This window comes from Vicia villosa, linkage group LG6 (genome assembly GCF_029867415.1).
Source record: "Vicia villosa cultivar HV-30 ecotype Madison, WI linkage group LG6, Vvil1.0, whole genome shotgun sequence".
NCBI lineage: Eukaryota > Viridiplantae > Streptophyta > Magnoliopsida > Fabales > Fabaceae > Vicia > Vicia villosa.
This window is the reverse complement of record NC_081185.1, coordinates 4,732,229-4,755,726: the sequence shown is the minus strand read 5'-3', so window position 1 is coordinate 4,755,726 and position 23,498 is coordinate 4,732,229. Positions and strand designations below refer to the sequence as shown.

Below are 23,498 nucleotides of genomic sequence, written 5' to 3'. Positions count from 1 at the left end.
TCTAACCTATCAACATAAGCATCACCATACTGTGAAACACTGCCCCCATAATCATATTCCATCCAAGCTCTTGATTGAAATTGTTCTGTAAGACGTTTTATGAAATAATGGAACCCTTCTATAATTTTAACATTTTGCAGTGCCAACCAAACTAAATTTCATGGATAGTGTCATTGATAACGCGTATATACTTTGAATTATTATTAGTTAATATAAAGATGATAACGCGCATAACCTACAATCATGGCAGTCCATGCAATTACATCGCGACATTTCAATAAATCAAATATCTCTTTTGCTGGATTTACATCGCGATATTTCAATTACAGTAACCTGAAATGGTGGAATTCCGCAACACAATATCTCAATCATTCATTTGATCAAAGAGCGCAAGAGCAGTGTCAAGTCGACCAAACTGCATATACATTGAAATCATAATATTCCAAGTTGATTTATCTCTTAGCCTCATACGATAAAAAAAACCTTCGCCATTACCGAATCACCCGACTTAGCATACATGTTAAGCGATGAATTTGCAACAGGAACCACACCAGTCAACCCGAGTTTTACAACAAAAGATGGTTTGATAAAAATGATGGCTTACTAAAAGCATGCTAATTTTAATCTATTTTCATGCGATAAAAGTTGCCTACTAATTAGTAAAAGTTGCAATAGTAACCTCATACACCATAAATCATTTTCATTAGTTTGAAAAATGCATAAATAAATACACAAATCTGTAGCAAAAGAGGAATCAGAGTCAAAAGATTCATTGAGAAAAGACTTGTAAGACTAACTAATTGAATCATTAATTGTTTCATTACACTTTTCATACCTCTTTTTCTATCAATAGACAGAACAAAACATATCAGAATTGTCATCAACAAAAACAAAACAAAATCAGAATTAAGAAATACTAACTTTATTGCTCCACTAAGTCCAAATGGGATCATCCAAATAGCCACTTGTAGTTTAGAATAGAAAGAAAACTGAAAGGAAACTGGATAGTCTTGGGCAGAAACCTAAAACAAAACTAAAGAAATAATGAAGTCAAATGGTTAAAAAATGTGCAAATCTGAAAGGTAAATGTAGGTTCATGAAATCAAATAATGAAACTAAAAGGTAACCTTGATGAAGATATAGTTCATGAAACCAGAACAATATAGGTGCAAATCTGAAGTGATGCTACAACCAAAGCTCAGACCGACAAATACATATGTTGAATCGCATCAGCAATCACTTCTCCATCCTCAAAACTCACAGATCCAAAATCTTGCAAGAATTTGGCTACCATCCGCTGTCTCAGTTCCCGTGAACATCTTCAACTGCCATACAATGGCGTGATTTGCATAGCTATGAAATATAAAATGTAAAAAATGAAGAACAAAACCATAAGGCAAAAAGATAGAGGTGAAGTGAACAAAACACAAGAACACAAAAATGGAAATCATGTGCTATTGGTTTAAACATACCATTGTCTCAGCGGTATGAGGCACCGAGGAGAATGAGGAACCCGCTAGGGTTTGTAAGGAGAATAGAAAGGGGATTGGAGGATGTAGATCAGAGGAAAATCAATTAGAGAGAATGGAGAGGCGGAGGTTTTAGGGTTTATGTGAAAAGAAAGAGAGGAGAAGACGATAGAGAGAGAAAAGTGATTTGGGAGGAGGGAAAGGTGATTTTAATCTGACCAATCAGCAAACAACACATGGCAAGTGAAAAAATTCAATTTGTTAATTACTAAAGTAACCTTTTGCAAGGGTAAAGTATTTTTGGCTCAAGGTTAAATTAGGGAGTTTGGTCAATTTTATAATATTGGGTAGATAGTAGATATAATATTTAATATTGTAGATATCATTACGAAAAAAATAAAAAATTAGATATAAGAATGACAAAAAATAAATTATAATATTAAATATTAATTTTAATAATACATTCAGTTTTGCTTTAATATAAATTTATTATAGATAATAAAAAATTACATTATTAAATAATAGTATAATATTTATTATTGTAGATATCAGTACGAAAAAATAAAAAATTAGATATAAGAATGTCAAAAAATAAATTATAATATTAAATAATAATTTAACATTTATTATTGTAGATATTAGTAGAAAAATCACAAAGTAGATCTAAGAATATCAAAAGAGAAAACGAAAGAAAAGAGAGAGCCAAATCGTTTTTATTGATTAGTAAGTTTTTATTCTTAATAATATTTTTATTATTTCTTCTTTATTTAATTTATTTAATTTGACAATTTATTTGTAGTGTAATTTAGAATGGCTCAACTAAATAGTGGCTCAATTTTTTACATTTATTGTAGTGTAATTTAGAATGACTCAATTAAATGGTGGCTCCATAAATGTCAAAATAATTTGAATTTGAAAAAATAAATTAAATGGTGGCTCAATAAATTTCAATAAATTGTATCAACAATACACTATTTTGGTTTATAAAAATATTTGTAACTTATTCCCGTTTATCATCAATTGTATCAATAATTGACTATTCTCATTTATGCAAATATTTGTAATTTATTCCGGTTTATAAAATCAACTGTATCAACATTATTTTAATTTGTGAATACATTTATTTATTGTGAAATTATGATTAATATTGGAGAATAATAATTTTAATAATACATTTAGTTTTGCTTTAATATAAATTTATTATAGATAATAAAAAATTACATTATTAAATAATAATATAATATTTATTATTGTAGATATCAGTACGAAAAAAATAAAAAATTAGATATAAGAATGTCAAAAAATAAATTATAATATTTAATAATAATTTTAATAATACATTCAGTTTTGCTTTAATATAAATTTATTATAGATAATAAAAAATTACATTATTAAATAATAGTATAATATTTATTATTGTAGATATTAGTACGAAAAAAATAAAAATTTATATATAAGAATGTCAAGAAATAAATTATAATATTAAATAATAATTTAACATTTATTATTGTAGATATTAATAGAAAAATCACAAAGTAGATCTAAGAATATCGAAAGAGAAAACGAAAGAAAAGAGAGAGTCAAATCGTTTTTATTGATTACTAAGTTTTTATTCTTAATAATATTTTATTATTTCTTCTTTATTTAATTTATTTAATTTGACAATTTATTTGTAGTGTAATTTAGAATGGCTCAACTAAATAGTGGCTCAATTTTTCACATTGATTGTAGTGTAATTTAGAATGGCTCAATTAAATGGTGGCTAAGAATAATTTAAATTTGAAAAAATAAATTAAATGATGGCTCAATAAATGTCAATAAATTGTATCAACAATAGACTATTTTTGTTTATAAAAATATTTGTAACTTATTCCCGTTTATTACATCAATTGTATCAATAGTTGACTATTCCGTTTATGCAAATATTTGTAATTTATTCCGGTTTATAAAATCATTTGTATCAACATTATTTTAATTTGTGAATCAACTGGACCAAGGAAGAGTATGAAGTTATAAGCTAGTAACAAACCCTTGTTGTCGCACGGGTCTCGTATGGTTTTCATACCGCATGATCTAATAATGTTTCTTATAGTTCTATCTTATGTCAATATTAAGATAATAACAAACAATTAAAATGTATTAAAATCTCAGGTAAATAGTATATTAACCAAAAAAAGTCTAGATGAGCTTCATTAATTACGAAATATAGGTTAATAACATGCACCAACTTTTAAGCATTGATCAGTATATAATAAACCGTACAATTGATTCTCTAACTTCAATTATATAAAATAGTAGCAAAAGAAAGATTTAACAGATGGACATTAAAATGAACAGTCTGCAACTGCTATCTCATAGATGCGGTCACATATACCCGTTAATTCATTTCATGCATTCATTTGGTTAACATACGTATACTTATAATATATAATCATGAGTTTATAAAAATTATTGTAACTTACTTTCGTTTGTAAGAGTAATTATATCAATATTTAGATTTGTTCTCGTTTATAAGTGTCTTGAAACTATGACAATTTATAAAAAATATTTTAACTTATTCATGTTAAAAACAAATGCATCAATAGTTGAATTTTTTTTCGTTTATACAAATATTTGTAACTTATTCTTATTTATAAAAGTTATTCTAACTTATTTTTGTTTCTACGAATAATTATATCAACACATGCAATTTTTCTCGTAAGTGATTTGAACTCGTGTGACTATTTATAAATATAGTTTTAACTTATTCTTGTTAAAAATAATTGAATAAATAGTTGAATTTTTACCGTTTATAAACATATTTGTAAGTTATTTATGTTTCTAAAAATAATTGTGAAAATAAATATTTATCGTATCAACTTAAATTTATTTATTCAATAGTGGTAAATATGTGTCTCATAAGTTTCTACCTATTATCATTAAAGTTTAACATTTATCATTAAATTTTTATGAATACTATTTAACATTTTTTATCATGATAACAATTATAAAGTTAATTTGTAATTTCAAACTAAACAACTGGTGTCCCGTATCGTTATTAAAAAAAACTTTTTATCTTCTCAACCTTTTAACTTAATTTTCAAATTAATTGTAAAAATTAATTAAAAAAACTTTTTATCTCCCTTGTGACCTTTCAATCTTTCAAATTAATTGCATTCAACAGTGAACTTTATACATGACCTCCCTTCAAATTAATTGCATTGAACAACGAAAAATTAAATTTCATTTGAAAAATTAAAAAGATATTTTAATAGCAATGAAAACAAAGAAAATCAAATATATCCATAAAATCAGAAAAATAGATTATATTTTCATTTTCAATTAAATGTAAAAGGAAACAAAATATTTGCAAAATCTCTCATTAAATGAAAGAAAAAAAAACTGAACATCAAAATCTTCATCGCACTCAAAATCGATTTAAATCCCTCGTATTTCTCAACCATTCAGAAAATCGAGAATTATTTGTTCCATCAACTTAAGATGGATTGATACACAGATTAATTAAATTTCAGAACATATAATGCAGTTCTAAGGATATAGAAGCAAACTATACATTTCTCTTTTAATTTCCTCAATCCCAACATCATTAACCAACTTTGTGACATTCCACTTTGTGCCATTCCATGCGTTTAAAACATTTAATGGATATCCTCCTGGAATTATCCTCTTGCAATTTTGAAAAAGTAAATCAGTTTCACATAAAAAAAACTATACATCCCAACAATATTCTCTAATCTTCTAATCTTCCTTATTGAGGGATCTACACGAATAGTGAACCTTCTTGTAAAGTTTCCTTATATATTGAAAGAGTTTGGTATTTTCTAGTTCACCTTCAATCAATGTCTACAAAAATTGATAAAAAAAGTCATCAACACATGGAATGATGAATTACAACCAAATAAAAAGATAGGCAAAAACACTAATAGAGGAGGGAATCAAATCCAAGCACAAACCTTCAATTTCAATTTTTTTACATCTTTGTTTAAAATCTTCCAATTCCTTTTGGATATCTTTAGCTGCTTCATTTTTTGCCTTCATTGGCTTCATTGACTCGCATCTGACTGCAAAGTACAAGTAAGGTGGCTTTTTAATGTTAAATTCATATGTATAAGCAAATCAAAGAAATGTAAATAAAAAACTTTTAACCAACTACCAGTGTGTATTATTTCTTCATGTTTCTTCTACATTTGGAAGGCTTAGTCCCCATTCCTCTTTCTCTTTATCGTACCCACACTTTGAGTATGAACCTTTTCATAAATCAAATAATTGCAAATCAATTTTTATTCTTTTAAGCTAATAAGAAAATAAGCACAAATGAAATCGATAAAAACCGAAGTTCAAGATCGCATCCAGTTTAAATCAACCTTTTACTTCAGTAGATCCTGTTTCAAAGAAATTTTTTTAATTAAAAAACAATAAAACATTGAAAAGAGAAACACAATCAACAATAACTTGTATATTATTTTACTTTTTCTTGGCTTGAAATCGAATCCACAACCCACAAGCAGATCTCCATCTTCTTCTTCACTTGAAACCCACAAGCAGATTTCTAATTTCTTCTTCACTTGAAATCAAAACCACAACCCATAAACAGATCTACGTCTTATTCTTCGTGAACTGAAAAATCCACAACCCACAAAACCATTAAACTGATATCCATAAAAACATGGTCATGAAGCAATAAATCATTGGTTGGTTGAAGAAACATTTGCATGTTTTTGAAAGAAAAAAATATACAAACACAAAACCGAATAATACATTTTGTACCAACAAAAATAACATTACCTGAATAATGATGAGAAGCAGTATGATAGGGAAAACAAAATCTGGAGGGGATTTGAGACCCTTCTTTTCAAGCATATCATTTCTTCTATGGAGGAAACAGTCTGAACAAACAAAATCTGTGGAAAAAGAAAAATGATGGAGGAAAACGAAATCTGGAGGGATGAAGAGAGTGAATGAGGAAAAACAGAAAGAGGGAGAAGAAAAAGAGAGAGAAAACGAAATCTGGAAGGGATTTGAGACCTTTCTTTTCAAGCATATCATTTCTTCTATGGAGGAAACAGTCTGAACAAACAAAATCTGTGGAAAAAGGAAAATGATGGAGGAAAACGAAATCTGGAGGGATGAAGAGAGTGAATGAGGAAAAACAGAAAGAGGGAGAAGAAAAAGAGAGACGTGAGAAGTTGAAAGGTTAGTGTGGTAGGAAGTTGTGCCGTGTTGTTGCTTGGATGTTGTTGCATATGGCTGCTAGGGTTTATCATTCCAACACACATCCATAAATACAAAACAAATCACGCTAGAATCTGTAATCATGATATTTTGTAATTCTCAATGCATGAAATGTGGAAAAAATAAAAAAAATAAAAAGCAAATTTAAATGTGGGAAAAAATAATCGAGCAGTATTGTTGTAGTGATGCCATGTCAGCAAATTCAAACTTATAATCAACCATAATGCAGTATTTAACAAAAAGACTAAGCTGCCCTTAATTATTAGATTAGTTTAAGTTAAACATAATTAGGGTATACGTGGAAATTCCAGGTACTTTAAATTTTATATATTGTTAATAGATATTGTAAGCCGGCTCTAATTTTATGTATAATGATATAAAATTAAATAAAATAAAAATTAAGTATTAATTAATAATTAAATTTCTTCAAAGAAAATAACAAAAGAGAAAACTAATATCGTATAAATTATTTGCTCAAATGATACTTGAAGTACCATATGAATAACCTCTATATAAAAAAATTAAATGCTAAAAGTTGGTTTGAGAGAAACACATACGACCAACATATTAATTTTGTATCTATCATTGGAATATAATATCTTTAATGGGCTGAGGTTTTCTCTTTTACAAAAAACAACCTGAAAAAAGAGATTAATGATTGGTCTTTTATGGCAAAAAAATCACATTTTTGAAAGCAAATTCTCTACTTGATCACTTGTTCTCACACTTTTGACCAAAACTAGAAAGTATTCTTCCTCACACTGTTCCTTCCTCACTTCTCACAGTTAACTTATTCTTCCTTTACAACATTGATATTTCTTTAACAAAAAGAAAAAGAAAACTCATATTCAATAAGATAAAAATTTTAATGAGAACATGTTTTACCGTATAATTAGGAATGACGATCTGACAATTTGCTCTATTCACATCTGTCTTGTAGAACCTCACAAAAAACGGAAGAAGAACGAGACAAACATAAATCGAAAGTGTTAGTCTAAAACTTTAGTCTTTCCCACAAAAAAAAAAGGTGGAACAGAACCGCGGATATTATATTTTTAAAGTCTAAAAATTACAATAATTTATATTAATGTTCACGTCCGCAAAAGTCGAAAAAACGAGAAAAACATATTAGAGGGTGCAAATCTAAAATTTTGGTCTATCTCAGCAAAAAAGTACAAGTAAAACGAACATGTTCGGGCAGAACGATTTTAATATTTTGGTTAGCATTTTTGTCTTAATCTAGGTTTGCTTTTGTTAAAGAACCTACATGTACCTAAAGAATGCCTAGAACTAAATTGGAATCTATCTTTTGTACCATGGTCTTTAATACACTTACTTTAATTATCAAAATATCATAAGAATTTATTATAAAGTGAAATAATTTATAAGTTTAACAAGCATGCAATTAATTTAAAGTGATTAATTAGTAAAACTAGTTTAATTTAATGTACATGTTGAAAGAACAAAAAGTAACTTGAAAAAGCATTTAACACACCTAAATAAAACAGTAAGTGATCCTAAATGTTTCAACATCCAACCACACCATGATTTCCTTAGCCAATGTTTACCATGTAGTGACAAAAACTGTCCCATTATATGTAACAATGTTCTTAGCCTATGTCTCAATAAAATGGTTCAAAATCTTCACACAAGAACAATGTTCAGGAATCAACAAGTTTGTTGCAAAATTCTCAATCCCTCTTCTGTCCTTTCAAGTCATTTCATCCAACAATATCTACAAAATGAGCTTGAAACTCATGTATGCTGATTTCATTCAGAAACTTCTCGCATTTGTTCTCTTAACCGCGATTGTTAAGATCCGCAGAAAAGGTGGTTTGAAATGGATTATAACCGGTTTATCGTTGTCTACACTTCCGAATACTTTGATTCTTGGAATTCCATTGTTGAAAGCTATGTATGATGATGAAGCTGTTGTTCTTTTAGCTCAGATTGTTTTCTTGCAGAGTATGGTTTGGTACAATTTGCTTTTGTTTCTTTATGAATTTGATGCTGCCAAGAACTTGCTATCTGCACCTCCTTCACAAGGCACAGGTACAAATAGCAATAAGCAATTAAATATTTTCTCACAATGTATATTTTGATTTAGGTGCATACATGAAAAATACTAATTTAGAAACATACTCCATTTTCACTTCTCTTTTTTAATTGTAACCCTCCGATTCATTCGGAATTGAATTCTCGTAATCTAGAATTCGACCAGGAGAATGGTATTATTTGTGTTATCTTTATCGTAAATTTAAATTGTAGTCTGCAACCACGAGAGATTTTGAGGTCTAACAATTATGATTGCATTTGTTGAGAAGTGTGGTTGGGCCTAACTCAACCCTACAAAACCGGCTTGTAGGGTGAGGATTGCCCCCCACTTATAAGGACATGTTCAGGCCATATATTGTCCGATGTGGGACTCTTAACACACCCCCTCACGCCCAGGACTAGACAACTGGAGCGTGGAAATAAATGGTGGGTGGCCCGATAGCGGAAACCATAGAAGGTGGCCCACCGGATCTTAAACGAGGCTCTATCTTCCGTGGACGATGCTAGATCCGGTGGGCCACCTTCTATGGTTTCCGCTATCGGGTCACCCGCCATTTATTTCCACGCTCCAATGTCTAGTCCTGGGCGTGAGGGGGTGTGTTAAGAGTCCCACATCGGACAATATATGGCCTGAACATGTCCTTATAAGTGGGGACAATCCTCACCCTACAAGCCGGTTTTGTAGGGTTGAGTTAGGCCAAACCACACTTCTTAACATGGTATCAAGAGCCTCGTTTAAGATCCGGTGGGCCACCTTCTATGGTTTCCGCTATCGGGCCACCCGCCATTTATTTCCACGCTCCAATGTCTAGTCCTGGGCGTGAGGGGGTGTGTTAAGAGTCCCACATCGGACAATATATGGCCTGAACATGTCCTTATAAGTGGGGACAATCCTCACCCTACAAGCCGGTTTTGTAGGGTTGAGTTAGGCCAAACCACACTTCTTAACAGCATTTGCGGCCGCATTTCCATGCATTATGTCACAATTGCAATTTAGAATTATGCTTCTTACATCTAGTTATTCATATTTATTTAAAAGGAGAATCGGAGACGGCTAGTGAAACACAATCGAAAAGAGAAGAAGAAGAAGATGAAGAACGAGTCGGAACAAAAAGGGAAATGAAGATCTATCCCATTCTTGTCACAGTGGGAAAGAAGCTAATTAGAAACCCTAATACTTTTGCATCTTTACTAGGCATCATTTGGTCAAGCATACATTTCAGGTGGGGAATACATTTGCCTGAAGTGGTTAATCAGTCAATAGAACTATTATCCAATGGAGGTCTTGGTATGGCAATGTTCAGCATAGGTATATATGTCACATAAATTATTCAAAGTTTATACTTTCGTTACAAACTTATGAGAATTAGTAAATAAAATTTTAAGAGTCGCGTTCGCAAATTCTAACTCAACTGGCAGAAGTCGATATTGTTAGGCTGAACATCATCACCAGAGTTTCAATTTTGAAATTCTGAGTTATAAAAAAATTTGTAATTATTACCACTTTACCCGTCGAAAAAAAAATTCTAAGAGTTGCATTAAAATGTAATTTTGTTTATTAGGTCTGTTTATGGCATCACAGTCAAGCATCATAGCTTGTGGTGCAAGAAACACAATGGTAGCAATTGGACTGAAAGTTTTGGTAGGACCTGCTCTAATGGCTTTGGCCTCCATTGTCATCGGATTAAGAAACACATTGTTTAAAGTTGCTATAGTTCAGGTAACATCTTTTCTTTTCTTCTTTTCTCTGCTACTTTTTCAGATCATCATTTATTTAAACTTAATATTATATATTAAACATGGTTGGACTCAAGTGTTTAGGCTAAGTACTTAATGAACTTCAGTTAAAATCGACTCGATCAAAAATATCTAAATTTGATTTTTAAGTTAAATAATCGGCAATTAAGTTTCATTTATCATTCGACCGAACTCCAGATGATATGAGTTAAGACAAAAAAAATTGTTACTAATATATATTGCATGTGGCAGGCAGCTCTACCACAAGGAATAGTTCCTTTTGTTTTTGCTAAAGAATATAATGTCCATCCATCAATCTTAAGCACTGCGTAAGTACTAATATATTAAAGCATCTCTTTCTTATTCTTTTTAACTTGATTAAGATTTTATGCTATTCTTGTTTTTTTTTTTTTTTTTGCAGAATCTTGTTAGGAATGCTCATTGCTTTGCCGGTGGAATTGGCTTTCTACTTCCTCTTAGCACTTTGAAGGCTTGTTTGTTTGTGTTAATTATTATAAGGAGTTTTACATTGAATTTGATGGAAAATATAACACTTTACACTGTTGTGAATTACTTTTGTAACAAAAGAAGAGATGTTATCGACCTGCTCATTGGTGTTAACAACTTACTTTTTTTTCTTCGGATATTAAAAAGTTATAACTCCTTTATTAAAATGAATACATATAATGATTGTAGTCTTATTTATTTATTAAAAAATATGGTCATGCAATGTTATCAACTTATTAGTTTTTGAAAGATTTTTTTTTCTAGATATGAGAAGAGTCATTTAGGAAAAGCAATCTTTTCAATTGTGATGTGTTCGGAGTGTCGTCAAGAACGAATCAAAACTAAGAGAAATATTTAGTTTTTTAAATAAACACAAGAAACTCTATTAGGTTTCACGAAAGAGAGAGAAGAGGGAAGAAGAATAAGAAATATTAGGATTGGTTGTAGCTATTTTTCTATTCACTTTTTCTATTAGGATTTACAAATTACAAGTAAATAACGACAATCGACCTCTCTCAACAACCTGAGAGAACTAGTCTATTTATAGACTACTAAACTAACTTAACCTATAACAAACTTACACAATTGGGCTAAATAAACAGACTCAATTTGACATGCTAATAAACTTAGCATTACCGACTACTGCATGCTAGAATCCTTTTTTACTACAGCATGTAAGACTTCGACATCAACATGTGAACAGCCTTCGACAACATGCTCAATCTCTATCGAACCAAGAAACCTCTCTCTGTCGAGATACTAGAATTCAATCCAAAATCTCACAAATTTCCACCTTGAAACAAACTCTCCAACATAAGAGAATAAACTAACTTACTTGATGCAGTTTTATCAACCGCATACAGTGGAAAAACTTGCAATTTGACAATGTCTTGGTGATCATATCAACAACATTGTGATATGTCAAAACCTTTAGTACCACTTGGACTTCTCCATGCTCGATTATTTCTCTGACGAAATGCAGCCTCACATTGATGTGCTTAGTTCGCTCATGATAGGTTGAATTCTTCGACACATGTATCGCACTTTAGCTGTCACATTTAACAGTGATATATAGCTCAACCTTGAAGTTTTAGCTCCTTAGCAAAACCTTCAAACCACAATGCTTATTTCATAGCTTCAGTGAAGGCAATATATTTTGCTTCAATGGTTGATAAGGCAACAACCTTCTGAAGTGTTGCTTTCTAACTGATTTATGTGTCAAACATAATGAACACATATCTAGAAATAGATTTTTTGGAATCCATACAACCTGCATAATCAGATTCGACATATCCTTCTATTTCTACTTTACTATCATCACCACAAGCTCCACGGTAAATCAGGACTCTGTACTAAGATCCATTTATGTACCTTAGAATCCCTTTCAATGCTTGTCAGTGCGCCTTTTTTGGATTGGCATATACCTACTTGCAAGAATCACTCCATACTCTATGTTTGGCCTTGTACAAACCATAGCATACATCAAAGAACCTATTATACTAGTGTAGCGGTAAAAAATTGAGACTGATGCCATTGGATTAACTTGGCTCGTATTTTAGTGAAAGTCGTCACCGCGCTTTATTGTTTCCAAAGGAAATGGGAAAAAGAACGAAATAAAACCCAAAGAAGTTTTTAAACCAAAACTAATAAAACAAGACAGAGATCTTAGGTTCGGGGCAAGGGGAAGTTATTAACACCCCTCACATCTATAGTACTATACAGAAACCTCTTTGAAAATATATTATTGTTATTATAAATTATTTTTGTTTTGGGAAATAGAGTGGGATGGTGAGAAAAGAAACTTTTAAAAGTGTGTTCGGCAAGACATCGCATCTTGTGCCTACATAACTCTTAAGTGCAATAGGGAAGTTAGAGCATTTGTAGTTCCCCTTAAAAGAAAAATAAAGAGCCAACTGACAAAATATTTGAAGGTGTTTTAATGATTGGCTGCATCTGTGGTAAAACATACCTGGTCAATAGTGTTTATGCAGGCTGCATATGTGTGAAGCTAATACAGGTTCTGTAGTGAATGTCATGACCGATGTCATGACATCCGTGTGTGACAGCAGGAGCTGTTATTGTTTATTAAATTGATTTCTCTCAATTATCAGTTTAGGAAACCTTTTATTGTGTGCTGAATATTTCGTCCAGAAGATCTTGCTGACAGCATGTTTTGTAATCAACCAGATAGCGTGTAAATTAGGTTAATTTGGTTAACCCTAATTTGTTTCTAAAAGAAGCCCAAGGCCCAAGAGCTGCATATAAAAAGACTGCAATTCTAATTTGGAACGCAGATAGAAGATTTTGTGTATTGTGAAGAATCGTAGTTCTGTAGCTGTCTCTTGTGATCCAAGCAATTGTTCTTGATGATTGCTTTGGAATGGGTTGTGTGTGTTTATTGTCACTCTAAGATTTTAAGCACGAGTGTGTGTCTCTTGATTGAAGCTTTTAAGCAGATCAATGTATGTTTTTGAATAGTGTCTTCTCTCTGTAATTGTTTATGCTTATGTGTAATCAGTGTTGTGATTGAGGGGGTGAGTGGAGATACTCAGGTCTAGGAATAGGTTGGAATTGCATTGGGTAGGTTTTAAGTAAGGAGTTGTAAATGGGGGAGTTTAACTCCGAATTAATTCTGCTTATATTGGATTCTCTCCCTGGTTTGGTAGCCCCCAGAGTAGGTTGTTTGAACTGAACTGGGTAAACATTTATGTGTGTTCCTTATTGTTTTATGTTGTTCTGTTATAATTATTTGTGCTGAGTAATTGTGGATGTCATAACATCCAATAAGACATCGAGCGTGTGTTACTAGAATTTTCAATTGGTATCAGAGTAGACACCCTGCCTGTTTACATCTGGGTGAGATCTAGGGATAAAAAAATTCTGGTACTATGGAGAAGGAACTGTTGGTGTTTGGGAATAGACCACTTATCCTGAATGGCTCTAACTATGACTACTGGAAACCTCGTATGCAGTGGCGGATCTTGCCTTAATATTTAAGGGGTGCCGTAAAAAAAAATTAAAATCCATACATATGTATACAATTTTTTTGGATGTTTTTCTTAAAAGACAATTTTCGAATGCTCAACTATTGTCTCTCTTCTTAAAAATGTATATAAATCAATTACAACTAATTATTGGCAAGATTAGATTTTAAAATAGATGAAATATGCATAAATTAACAATCAATTTTCCATCTCTTAATTTTTTAAATAAGCTCTACTTTGTAAAAAAGCATAATTAAATTACCAAAACACTAAAGTCAAATTAATGTAACACCAATACACATCAAAACATTAAATCAAATTTGTCTAATACCAGCATGGAAAAAACTTAAAAAACTTTAAATGACATTAGGATTTGCATAATCAATTTAAAATACAAACATAAAAATATCAATTGTTGAAAAACTAGAGAAAAACCATTTTGCATCTAACTCTTTTTAAATTAAATATAGTTAATTTAAGAATATTTTGAGTCAAATTATTGAAGTAAATTATAGTTAAAAACTATATTTAAAAGATAATTTATAAATAAAATTAGTAATTTAATATAATTAAAGAACTTCTTAAATCAATTTATTATAAATTTTTAAACCATTGAAAATAAAGCAACCCAAATCAATATTCATGTATTACAACATATAGTAAAGAAATAAAACTAAGCAAAAGATTTTTTTAAAATAATTATAATATATTAAATAAAGTTACTTTTGAGGAATTGACGGGTGCAGTGGCACCCTCCCGCCCCCACGTTCCTCCGCTGCTCCTCGTATGGTAGCTGTCATAAAGTTTGTGGACAACAAGACCTGGAGAGCTGTGGAAAGCGGATGGAAACATCCTGAGAAGATTGTGGAAGATGGAACCTCTGTTCTAATTCCTGAAACTCAATGGACCAAAACTGAAGAAGAGCTAGCTTTGGGCAATTCCAAGGCCCTAAGTGCCTTATTCAATGGGATTGACAAGAAGCCTGGAATATCCTCAAAACAACACATGAAGGCACATCCAAGGTAAAGATATCGAGACTTCAAATGCTTACCACTAAGTTTGAAAATCTCAAGATGAAAGAGGATTAAACCATTTATGAATTCTATATGAATGTCCTTGAGATATCAAACAACTCGGGAGCCTTAGGAGAAAAAATGACGGAAGAGAAATTGGTAAGAAAAATCCTTAGATCACTTCCTACGCGATTTGATATGAAGGTAACTGCCATAGAGGAAGTACAAGACATCGACAACATGAAGCTGGACGAACTCCTTGGGTCTCTACAAACCTTTGAGTTGAGCATCTGTGAGCCTGTTGAAAAGAAGAACAAAAGCATAGCTTTTATCACCAGCACAGATGATAATGCAAGCAAATGAGGGAATAATGAAAATATATCAGAAGCCATAGCCATGCTTGGAAAACAATTCAACAGACTTATTAAAAGGGTTGATCAGAGGCCCAGATTCAATGTCAATAACACTTCCAATAACATCAGCAAAACCTATGTTCCTAACGGAAGATTCAAAGCTGAAGAAAAGGCAGATCAGGAAAGAGGGGTTCAATGTCATGCATGTGAAGGATATGGACACATTAGAGCTGAATGTCCCACCTACCTCAAGGAGCAAAGAAAAGGTATGTCTTCCACTCGATCTGAAGGAAACTCAGATAGTGATGTTGAAGAGGAATGTGCTGCTCTAACAAGCGTGTGTACACTTAAACACAAAAACGGCAAAAAGGACTCTACCTTCAAAGAACTGGCTATCTCATACAATGATCTAAGATCCAAGAATACTGAATTGTGGATATTAAGGGAGAAACAAAAGAAAATTGTAGAAGAACTGGAAGTCGAGAAAAGAGAACTTCTAGCAATCATATCACATCTCAATGGTGAAATCAGCACTCTTAACTCCAAACTAGATCAGATGTCAAGATCAATTAGAATGTTGAACAATGGAACTGACTCCTTTGAAAAGATTCTGGAACTTGGAATGGGAGTAGGGAATTTGTCTGGATTAGGATTTATAAAAAAGGCAAAACCCGAAATTCTTCATGACAATCAGACGTCAGCATCGATGTCACGACATCATGAAATAAGGAACTGGAACCAAACAAAAAGAAAATTTCAGAAATGGAGATGCCACTACTGTGGAAGGTTTGGTCACCTAGAACCATTCTGCTACGAACTGGTTGGGTACCCGTGGCAAACGAATACAAACAATCTCAACCAGCACAATCCTATCAAGAAAAAACAATGGGTTGCTAAAGGTTCTGCTTTAATTGCTCACACCTCCTTGAGGGTATCAACCAAAGGTGACTGGTATTTTGATAGTGGATGTTCAAAACACATGACATGAATGAAAAACTTGTTAGGAGAAATCAAGCCACACGCTACAAGCTATGTGACCTTTGGTGATGGAGCCAGGGGAGAGATTAAAGGGGTAGGAAAGCTAGAACATTCAGGATCCCCTCAACTAGACAGTGTTCTATTGGTTAAAGGACTAGCTGCAAACTTGATCAGCATCAGTCAACTGTGTGATAAAGGTCTAAAGGTCAGATTTACCAAAGATGAATGTGTGGTCACTAATGAAGAAAATGTAGAGGTCATGAAGGGAGTAAGATCCAAAGACAACTGCTACTTATTGGAACCTAAAACATCAAATCATTCATCTATATGCTCCATGGCAAAAGAAGAAAAAGAGGTTAGACTGTGGCACCAAAAACTAGGACATCTACATTTGAGAAGAATGAAAAAAATCATAAACAAGGAAGTTGTGAGAGGTATACCAAAACTACATACTGATGAAAGAAAAGTGTGCGGAGAATGTCAAGCTGGCAAGCAAACCAGGACTCTTCACCCAAAGATCAGTCAACTCACTACCTCTAAAACCCTGGAACTGCATATGGATCTAATGGGACCAATGCAAGTGGAAAGTCTTGGAGGAAAAATGTATGCTTATGTAGTAGTTGATGATTACTCCAAATACACATGGATAAGATTCATTAGAGAAAAATCCGATGTATTTGATGTTTTTAAGGAGCTCTACACTAGACTGCAAAGAGAAAAGGAAAGTGTTGCCATCAGAATCAGGAGCGATCATGGAAAGGAATTTGAGATTGCCAAATTTGCTGAATTCTGTTCAACTGAAGGAATTAGTCATGAATTCTCCTCCCCTATTACACCTCAACAAAATGGAGTAATAGAAAGGAAAAACAGGACTATACAAGAATCAGCCAGAGCAATGATTCATGCTAAGAAGCTACCCATGTATTTTTGGGATGAGGCTATGAACACAGCCTGCTATGTCCATAACAGAGTAACATTGAGAAAAGGAACCTCCTCCACTCTCTATGAACTTTGGAGAGGAAAGAAACCAAGTGTCAAGTACTTTCATGTATTTGGTAGCAAGTGCTATATCCTGACAGATCGAGACCAAAGAAGGAAAATGGACTCCAAAAATGATGAAGGCATATTCTTGGGATACTCCACAAACAGCAGAGCTTATAGAGTATTCAACACCAGAACACAAGTGTTGATGAAATCCATCAATGTGATCGTTGTTGATCAGCATGGAGAATTCGATGTCACAGAGAATGTCGAAACATTCCTTGAAATTCAGGCTGAACAGATAAACCAACCTGAAGTAAGTAATGAGACTCCTTCAGAACCACAACCTGAGACAATCAGCAAAGATCCATCTATTAGAATTCAGAAAGATCACCCCAAAGAACTTATCATAGGAGATCTCAATAGTGGAATAATGACCAGGTCAAGAGGAACTATAGGCAATTCCTGCTTTGTGTCCAAAATTGAACCAAAAAACGTAAAGGAAGCCCTGACGAATGAATTTTGGATCAATGCCATGCAAGATGAGCTTGCTCGGTTCAAAAGAAATGAAGTATGGGAACTGATACCTAGACCAGAAGGAATGAATATCATTGGTACCAAGTGGATATACAAGAACAAGTCTGATGAACAAGGTGTCATAACAAGAAACAAAGTCAGGTTAGTAGCTCAAGGATACACTCAGGTGGAGGGAGTAGACTTTGATGAGACTTTTGCACCTGTGGCAAGACTTGAGTCCATCAGACTCCTACTAGGAGTAGCCTGCATCCTGAAGTTCAAGCTCTATCAGATGGATGTAAAAAGTGATTTTCTAAATGGATATCTGAATGAAGAAGTATATGTGGAACAACCCAAAGGGTTTGCTGATCCAAATCTGCCTGGTCATGTCTACAAACTAAGAAAAACTCTCTATGGGCTGAAACAAGCTCCCAGAGCTTGGTATGAAAGGTTAACTGAATTTCTAACCACGAATGGATATAAGAAAGGAGGAATAGACAAAACTCTCTTCGTAAAGAATACAGATGGAAGAATCATGATTGCTCAGATATACGTGGATGACATAGTGTTTGGGGGAATGTCTGATACAATGGTAAAACACTTTGTCAGTCAAATGCAGACTGAATTTGAAATGAGTATGGTTGGAGAATTGACTTACTTCCTTGGTCTTTGAATCAAACAAATGGAAGATTCCACCTTCATGTCTCAAAGCAAATATGCCAAGAACATGGTGAAAAAGTTTGGAATGGATAATGCAAGTCATAAAAGAACTCTTGCACCAACTCATCAAAAGTTATCCAAAGATGAAGGGGGCATAAGTGTTGACCAGAGTTTGTATAGGAGCATGATTGGAAGCTTGCTATATCTAACAGCCAGCAGACCGAATATTGCTTTTGTAGTTGAAGTGTATGCTAGATACCAAGCAGAGCCAAAATCAAGTCACTAAAATCAAGTCAAGAGAATCCTTAAATATGTAAATGGAACTTCTGACTATGGCTTATTGTATACCAACGGAAGTGACCCTGTTTTGACTGGATATTGTGATGCTGATTGGGCTTGAAGTGCTTATGACAGAAAAAATACATCTTGAGGATGTTTCTTCCTAGGTAACAATCTTATATCATGGTTCAGTAAGAAACAAAATTGTATCTCCTTATCTACTACTGAAGTAGAGTACATAGCAGCAGGTAGCAGCTGTTCACAATTGGTCTGGATGAAACAAATGATGACTGAGTACAATGTTCCACAGAATGTCATGACGTTATATTGTGACAATCTTAGTGCTATCAACATCTCCAAAAATCCAATTCAGCATAGCAGAACGAAACATATTGATATCCGACATCACTTTATCAGAGAACTCATCGAAGACAAGGTAATTTTCCTAGAGCATGTGAACACAGAACTTCAGCTAGCTGACATTTTCACAAAAAGCTCTTCATGCTACACAGTTTGAAAACTTGCGAAGCAAGTTAGGACTCTGCGTCCTTGAGGAACCATAGAGTTTACAACAACAACAACAAAAATTAAAAAAAATACAGAGGGGAGAAGACATTTTGTTGGCTTTGGCAACTTTTGTGGCCAAACAGGGGGGGAAGAAGTAATGTCACCCCAGAACAACAAGAATGGTGGTTGTGTGTGATCAACAATTTTATTTTTGCTTATTTTTGTGTTGATCTGTTTGTGCTTGTGCTGCTCTTGTGGCTGCTGTCTGATTTGTTTGAGCATTGTGTACATACTGGTCATGTATGTTGTTTTTATTGTATTGGCTTGTTTTGATTGTGTTTAGGTTACTTTGTGTCCGCTCAAGTATTGCTGTGATATGGTGTGATAAGTTGTTTTAGCCAAAAATTTGCCAAAGGGGAGATTGAAGGTGTTTTAATGATTGGCTGCATCTGTGGTAAAACATACCTGGTCAATAGTGTTTGTGCAGGCTGCATATGTGTGAAGCTAATACAGGCTCTGTAGTGAATTTCATGACCAATGTCATGACATCCGTGTGTGACAGCAGGAGTTGTTATTGTTTATTAAAGGTGTTTCCTGATTTCTCTCAATTATCAGTTTAGGAAACCTTTTATTGTGTGCTAAATATTTTGTCCAGAAGATCTTGCTGACAACATGTTTTGTAATCAACCAGATGGCGTGTAAATTAGGTTAACTTGGTTAACCCTAATTTGTTTCTAAAAGAATCCCAAGGCCCAAGAGCTGCATATAAAAAGACTGCAATCCTAATTTGGAACGCAGATAGAAGTTTTTGTGTATTGTAGAGAACCGTAGTTCTGTAGCTGTCTCTTGTGATCCAAGCAATTGTTCTTGATGATTGCTTTGGAATAGGTTGTGTGTGTTTATTGTCACTCTAAGCTTTTAAGCACAAGTATCAGTCTCTTGATTGAAGCTTTTAAGCAGATCAAGGTGTGTTTTTGAAGAGTGTTTTCTCTCTTTAATTATTTATGTTTATGTGTAATCACTGGTGTGATTGAGGGGGAGTGAGTGGAGATACTCAAGTCTAGGAATAGGTTGGAATTGAATTGGGTAGGTTTTAAGTGAGGAGTTGTAAACGGGGGAGTTTAACTCCGAATTAATTTTGCTTATATTGGATTCCCTCCCTGGCTTGGTAGCCCCCAGAGTAGGTTGTTTGAACCGAACTGGGTAAACAATTATGTGTGTTCCTAATTATTTTATGTTGTTCTGTTATAATTATCTATGATGTGTAATTGTGGATGTCATAACATCCAGTAAGACATCGAGCGTGTGTTACTAGAATTTTCAATTTTTTTGGGGGTTGAGCTTTACCAATACACAACGGATTTTTAAAATGCTAAGCTTTAACAATACTTAACCAGTTTTAAAAGGTGTTAAGCTTTAACAATACAAGGCAAGGGCGATTTAAAAGAGTGATGGTTAAGTTTTAACAATACAAAACCAAGGTTGATTTAAAAGAGGTTGAGTTTTAACAATACAAAACTATTTTTTAAAACAGGGACGATGCTAAGCTTTAACAATACTAAGCAAAAGTAAAAGAGGAGAAAAAGAGAGTGAGTACCTTAAAAATTTTAGTCATTACCATTCCTATTTCATTGGATTTTTAGCAACAATAGGGAATCATACATCTCAAGAAAGCATTAAGGATAAACATCTCAAGTGGTGTCTGAGACGTGTTATGTGTATCATGGACATAATTAGAGGTGAGTTAAGATATCAAGGTAAATAAAACACTCAAGTGTAAAAGTTTGATGAATAAAAGGGGGGACATACCTCAAGATCGTATCATGTATGTATGAGTATGATGTAATGATCAAATGGATGGATATCTCATGCATGTGGGGTTAGTAGGCAGGCAATGTGTGTGTAGCACACACACACACAAAGGATAATAACAATAACCAAAGTATAAAGTACAAGATGTAAATCATCAAGCATGTACAAATGGATAAACAAAGAAAGATTATGGTAACAAGTCAATATTAACAAGGTACTTGCACTGAAATCAAGGAAAACATCAAAGGATCTTGAATTAAGGTTTCGATTATATATACATAAACCCAATCATTTAAAAACAAAAACCCTAAGTAGAAAACTAGGGGGATCATGTTATGAACTTCATAGGAGGATAAATCTAACCCTAAAAGAATCACACAAATTTGTTCAAGATATTTGGTGAAAAAATCATCTTGAAAACATTTGATTTAAGGGCCTTTCAAAGGCATAAAAAGTACAACTTTTGATTTAATTAAAAGATGATAAAATAAATGATATTTTTGGGATTATAATATTTATACATAAAATATATCACAAAAAGAAAGTCTGTACAAAAAATTAAGTGAAAATGAGTTGATTTGATAGGTTAAATAAATATGTGAAGTTTATAAAATAAATTAATAAAACAAGTGTTAAAAAATTAGGTTTTGCACCTAAGGGGATTTGAACCCACACCCTTCACTTTACAAGGCAAATCCTTGATAACTGGGCGACGCGCTTGTGGTGATCATAAGGTGCCTTCCATCAATTATATTTGAAAACAAGTTAAGAAAACCATAAAAAATCACAAAATGGAAAAAGGGGAGATCAGACTCGCACCTTTAGGCATGGAGAGAGTCTTAGACCGCGCGTTTTAACCAATGGGGTGGTAATACATCCAATAACCAAAACACAAATAATTCAAAATATTAGAAAACAAGTTCCAAAGTTCAAAAGATGAACTTCATCTTCAACCTTTGAATATTCAAAATCTGTAAATTGTAACTCTCTCAAAACTCAATCTTTTTCAAAATTATAAACATGAAAGTTGTGTGTTTTTTCCTCACGAATTCAACCATGTAAATAACATAAATTTATTTTACCTACAAATCATCAATTTTGCAGAAAACTAGATGAACCCTAAAACATCATAATGAAATTAAATGATCCATAGCAACAATAAATGGCAACTAATTTAGGGCTTTTGATCCTCACATGATTCTAAACAAGATAGAATCGAGCTTTACTCAAAATGGTACAAAAATGAGAGAGTTCAAGTTTGAAAACCTTACCTCTGAATTGAGAATTAAATCCTAGATTTGAGCCCTTATAGAGGTGTTGTAATTATTTGAATAGCTTCACTGATCTCCCAAGAAGCTTTTGCAATGCTTACTTTGGAATGGAAGCACCTCAATTCTTCTAGTCAACTTGAGTTGCAGTGACGAACAAGCGAGATTATGAGTTTTTGATTAAGGTGTTTCAGTGGTGATTTGATGCATACAGAAGTGTCTATATGCTATATGGGATGTGTTTGGGTGGTTAATTTGCAAAGAAATTTTAAGGAGAGGGAGATTTGAAAGTTTGGCTTGAGAGCTTGCAACAATGGTGTTCTTGTACAAATTCTGGTGTCTTGAGTTTTGAGGCTTGGCTCTCTATTTAAAGAGGTTCCAAATGGTCCTTGTAACTTGCAGAAATCAATCTCAGTTCAATTTGAAGGCTAGTTTGATTAATTGGTCTCTACAAGTTTCAAAAATATGGCTTGCTTCATGATGAAGAAAGGAGTGATTCAATGGATGTGTCATTCTTTGCTGAGATTATAGATTGATTCTGAATACTTAGATGAAGTAATATCCAAACAAAATTAGTTTATAAAATTTAATCAAGAGTAATTGAATAAAGGTGATCTTTATGGAAATGGATATGAAGCTTTTTGCAATTTCATCCACAAATGGTATAATGCAATGGACAATGCCACAAAACTTTGTGTAATGCATGAAGAGTTGTGTAAATCTTATATTATGGAGAGATTTAAAGATAACGTAGGATGCAAGAGAGGTTTGTAGAGGTATGGCTTGGTTTTGGACATAACTTTGAACATGAAATGGTCTTGAAAACAACTTCCATGGTGCCTTCTTCTTTAATTCGAAACTCTTAGCTCACACATGGTATGAAGGATTTATTGTAATTTTTGAAAATCCATAAACATCCCCTACAACTTTCATGTTTGGTGTTTCTCAAATTTTCAAAGGATCTTGATGGAAATTGGCCTTAAAGTTGCTTAGTTTTGAAGAACGAATCTGCCTTCATGGAATTTTTCTAAGTGTTGGAAAAAGTTAACAAATCCATGGCTTCATAACTTGAAACCCTTTCATTTTTGGAAAAATATTCACAAGCACATAGTTATAGATCCTCACTTCCTCTTTAATTTGAGCTTTG

The 23,498-nt window shown here is 32.9% G+C and overlaps 1 protein-coding gene and 1 long non-coding RNA gene across 4 annotated transcripts; one reads left to right on the top strand and one right to left on the bottom strand.

Moving 5' to 3' along the window:
- Positions 1-4,932: 4,932 nt before the first annotated feature.
- Positions 4,933-6,788, bottom strand: LOC131611156 (uncharacterized). Of its 3 annotated transcripts, XR_009286775.1 has the most exons (6): positions 6,255-6,788; positions 5,938-6,086; positions 5,834-5,851; positions 5,623-5,716; positions 5,423-5,530; positions 4,933-5,312 (listed from the first exon to the last, which is right to left on the bottom strand). It is a non-coding gene; the product is annotated as an uncharacterized LOC131611156 (long non-coding RNA). The 3 variants fall into 3 exon arrangements; XR_009286776.1 differs by having other exon boundaries at positions 4,933-5,530; positions 5,801-5,851; XR_009286774.1 differs by having other exon boundaries at positions 4,933-5,530; positions 6,255-6,787.
- A 1,442-nt stretch (positions 6,789-8,230) lies between these two features.
- On the top strand, positions 8,231-11,052 carry LOC131611154 (auxin efflux carrier component 8-like). The gene is made up of 5 exons (XM_058883256.1): positions 8,231-8,753; positions 9,796-10,065; positions 10,319-10,476; positions 10,746-10,822; positions 10,915-11,052. Exons 1-5 carry the CDS (start codon positions 8,246-8,248, stop codon positions 10,979-10,981), a joined length of 1,080 nt encoding a protein of 359 aa, XP_058739239.1. The 5' UTR covers positions 8,231-8,245; the 3' UTR covers positions 10,982-11,052.
- The last annotated feature ends 12,446 nt before the right edge of the window (positions 11,053-23,498 follow it).